Source organism: Triticum aestivum, chromosome 6A, assembly GCF_018294505.1.
Source record: "Triticum aestivum cultivar Chinese Spring chromosome 6A, IWGSC CS RefSeq v2.1, whole genome shotgun sequence".
NCBI lineage: Eukaryota > Viridiplantae > Streptophyta > Magnoliopsida > Poales > Poaceae > Triticum > Triticum aestivum.
The window spans coordinates 601,675,152-601,679,062 of NC_057809.1; the positions used below are offsets into that span (position 1 = coordinate 601,675,152).

A 3,911-nucleotide genomic window follows, 5' to 3' on the forward strand; every position below is an offset into this window, starting at 1 on the left:
GCTCAGTCTATTGGAGGTGCTCATAGGAATGCGTTGTGTATGTGCGTTTATATGGATAAGTTTATGCTCGTGTATGTGAGCAACTTCGGTTGTGCTGTTCTCTCAAAAAACCTCAAAAAAACTTCGATTGTGATGTGTTAAAAAAAAACAAAGCCGGACAGAAGTTCTCCACGTGGCTTCAAATTTCACCCAGCAACTGGCTGGAGCGTCAGTAAGTTGAGCTGTGTGACCAGGACTGTGCGTGACAATCTGCGTCAAGCGGAACATTTATTAGTACTCGTCCATGTAGACTGGTCTTACAGGTAAGTTCATACCTCTGCATCAATCTGCTCACTCCCTCACGGCATTCACCTCCACCGTCCTTCTCGACACGACTGGTCATCTGCTCACTCCCTCACGGCATTCACCTCCACCGTCGGTCCATCGTCCTCCTCACCGCGTATATGTAATGTCGGAGCAGAGCAACCAACCAGAGGAGAACATGTCAAGGATGGCCACTGTACTGCTTCTCCTGATCGTGCTGCATTTGCTGGTGGCGTCGGCGGCTCAGCGGCAGCTGCCCGTGGCGCGGCCAGGGTGCCGCGACAGGTGCGGCAACATCACTGTCCCCTACCCCTTCGGCATCGGCGCCGGCTGCTACCGCGACAGCCAAGACGGCTTCCAGCTCGAGTGCGACGACGACTCCGGCCGCTCTCCTCCTCGGCTCACCGTCGTCCATTACAACCACCGCCTGGGGGACCTCTCGCTCGCGGCCGGCGAGGCTCGCGCCTACCTCAAAGCGAGGAGGGAGTGCTACTACTCCAATGGCAGCCTCGCCTATCGGAACACGAACCACATGTCCCTCCAAGGCGCCCCCTACCTCTTGTCGTCCACCAAGAACCGCCTGGTCGCGCTCGGCTGCCCCACCCTTGGCTTCTTCGTCGACGGCCATGGTTCCTACGTCAGCGGCTGTACGTCCTTGTGCCAGCCGTCGGGGAACACCATGCCGGGCTCGTGCACCGGCCTCAGGTGCTGCCAGAGCGCGATACCCGCTGGCATCAACTTCTTCCGGCTTGTCCTGCTCAGCTTCCAGCGAACGGCAGGGACGCCCCGGGGGCAGGATGACACAAACTCCTTTACCAACAGCTCCACGGCGTGCCGCTACGTGTTCCTCGTCGAGGCGGACTGGTTCAGCTACACAGACAGCGTCTTCCTCAACCGCACCGACGAATTCATCGTCCCCCTCGTGCTCGACTGGGCCATCCGGAACGTCGACAACTGCAGCGCCGCTAGCCAAAACACGACGGACTTCGCCTGCCGAGGCGCTCATAGCGAGTGCTTCAATGTCACCAATGGCATCGGGTACCGGTGCAACTGCTCCCAGGGCTACCAAGGCAACCCGTACCTCGACGACGGATGCATAGGTGCACATTCCGATTCATTATACATTTTCACACAACATCAGCAAATAATAATAGTACTACCGAAGTACTGAACTGTCGTGTTCTGCTAGTAGATTTGTGATTTGCCTGATCAAATGTTGAAATTGCTTTGCAAACTCAAGACATCGACGAGTGCCAACTGAAAGACGAATACCCGTGCTACGGGGTCTGCACAAACACAATAGGGAACTACACATGCCAATGCCCTCCGGGTACTAGTGGAGATGCCACCAGGAGGGATGGCTGCCAGCCAGTGGACAAGTTCACCTTAGCTCCGAAAGTCGTTACAGGTAATTTCTTAAAAACAAGTTCACCTTAGCTTTGCAAACTAAGGACATCGATCGATGGATGCAACATATTCCATTTATCTAGTTCACCTTAGCTTTGCAAACTGAAGTTCTTTTTTATGGATGATGCTTCGTCTTGGATATCTAAACTAATGATGCAGTATGCACTGTATCATGTTTAGGAGTCAGCGTCGGGGTGTTCTTGTCGGTGTTCATGTGCTTCTGGCTCTACCTGGGGCTGCAGAAGCGAAAGCTCATCAAGGCAAAGCAGAGCTTCTTTGAGCACAACGGAGGCGTCATCCTGCAGCAGCAGATGCGTTCCTACAGCGGCACCGCCGGAGGTGGTGGTGGCGGGTTCAAGATATTCTCCGAGGAAGAGCTCGAGAAGGCGACCAACAACTTCGCTGCCGATCAGATCCTCGGGCGGGGCGGCCATGGCATCGTGTACAAGGGCGTCCTCGAGGACAAGACGGTGGTGGCCATCAAGAAGTCCAAAGTGATGGAGGCGACCGAGACCAAGGAGTTTGCGAGAGAGATGCTCATCCTCTCGCAGATCAACCACCGGAACGTCGTCAAGCTGCACGGCTGCTGCCTCGAGGTGGAGGTGCCAATGCTGGTGTATGAGTACGTTTCCAATGGCACCCTCTACCACTACATCCATGGTGGTGAGGGCCTCGACAATAACAAGGCACTCGATACCCGCCTTCGGATAGCGGCGGAGTCTGCGGAGGCGTTGTCGTATATGCACTCGTCAGCCTCGCCCCCGATCCTCCACAGTGATGTCAAGACGGCGAACATCCTGCTTGACGAAAACCTCACTGCCAAAGTCACGGATTTTGGGGCGTCGAAGCTGGCACCAAACGACGAGGTTGAGATTGCGACATTGGTGCAGGGAACTTACGGGTACCTGGACCCGGAGTACCTCATGACATGCCAGCTGACGGACAAGAGCGACGTGTACAGTTTTGGCGTCGTTCTGCTGGAACTCCTTACAGGGAAGAAGCCGATCCGCTTCGACGGGCCAGAGGAGGGAAGGAGCCTCGTGTCCGGATTCATGACAGCAGCGAAGGTTGGTGGACACTACGAGCTCCTTGACAGCCAGGTGAGAAATGAGATGGGGCCTGAGGCATTGGAAGAAATCACGCACCTCATGATGCGATGCGTGAGCATGAGCGGCGAGGAGCGGCCGTCGATGAAGGAAGTTGCCGAGAGGTTGGAGGCGTTGAGAAGGTACCAGAGGCACCCATGGGGCCAGGCTGGTGCTGGTGATCCGGAGGAGGGGCAAAGTTTGCTTGGTAGAGAGCAACAACGTGATGTGAGTTATAAGTTCAAACCGCATGACGTGCTTGATCTCGAAGAGGGTAGCACATACACTTTTAGCTTGTAGAATTTTTTCCTGCAAGGCCTTTTAGTTTGTAGATTGTTCTCATGTTTGGTGGGACTCCTTTTTAAAGTCTGATACAAATGTGTAAAGTATTTTGGATGTGCCTCCCGAAAAAACTGGATCTCGCTCCAGTGTCACCCATGGGCGACACTGGATACATTTCAAACACGTTTCAATCTATTAATTTCACTCATTATATTTCAGTGTGTGAAACGGCTTATTTGTGAAGTTGCCATCTTCAGTGCGTGCAACTGATATTTTGTGATAAATTTATTTTGAAAAAGGACATAACTTAGGTTTTACAAATGAGTAGTTCTATTTATTTGAGATGAGTGAAATTATTATTTTAAATTAGTGAAATCAATCATTTAAATTAGTTTCATGAAATGAGTGTAATCGGTCTTTGAAATGAGCAAAATTTTCCAAAATGGTAGACTAGCCAAGACCAACCTACCTATTTCCTCCCGGTTCGATATGCATACCTCTCCTGAACTCCATCACCAGTCCACCATACACCGAACTCCATTGCCTCGTATGCAGTATGCTAGTATATAGTATCTCGCAACAGAGCGAGCAACCAGAGAAGAGCATGTCGAGAACGGCGACCGTCGTACTGCTGCTGGTCGTGCTGCACTTGCTGGTGGTCGCGGTAGCGGCAGCCGTCGCCCATGGCGCTGCCGGGGTGCCCCGACAGCTGCGGTAACATCAGCGTCCCCTACCCCTTCGGCATCGGCGTAGGCTGCTACCGCGACCCGGGGGGCTTCCAGCTCGAGTGCGACGAATCCGATTCGGGCCTCTCCCCTCCGCGCCTCACCATCT

At 53.4% G+C, this 3,911-nt stretch overlaps 1 protein-coding gene across 1 annotated transcript; it reads left to right on the forward strand.

Moving 5' to 3' along the window:
* Window positions 1-490: 490 nt before the first annotated feature.
* Window positions 491-3,143, forward strand: LOC123131281 (wall-associated receptor kinase 5-like). Its single transcript, XM_044550987.1, has 3 exons — window positions 491-1,403; window positions 1,544-1,711; window positions 1,891-3,143. The coding sequence occupies exons 1-3, from the start codon at window positions 491-493 to the stop codon at window positions 3,093-3,095; spliced, it is 2,286 nt and encodes a 761-aa protein (XP_044406922.1). The 3' UTR covers window positions 3,096-3,143.
* Window positions 3,144-3,911: the final 768 nt, after the last annotated feature.

Excerpts from the sequence above, each read along its gene's own strand:
- LOC123131281 (XM_044550987.1), top strand. The coding sequence starts at position 491 with ATGGCCACTGTACTGCTTCTCCTGATCGTGCTGCATTTGCTGGTGGCG. Across the intron at positions 1,404-1,543 it reads CCTCGACGACGGATGCATAG|ACATCGACGAGTGCCAACTG; the intron begins GTGCACATTCCG and ends TGCAAACTCAAG. Across the intron at positions 1,712-1,890 it reads AGCTCCGAAAGTCGTTACAG|GAGTCAGCGTCGGGGTGTTC; the intron begins GTAATTTCTTAA and ends TATCATGTTTAG.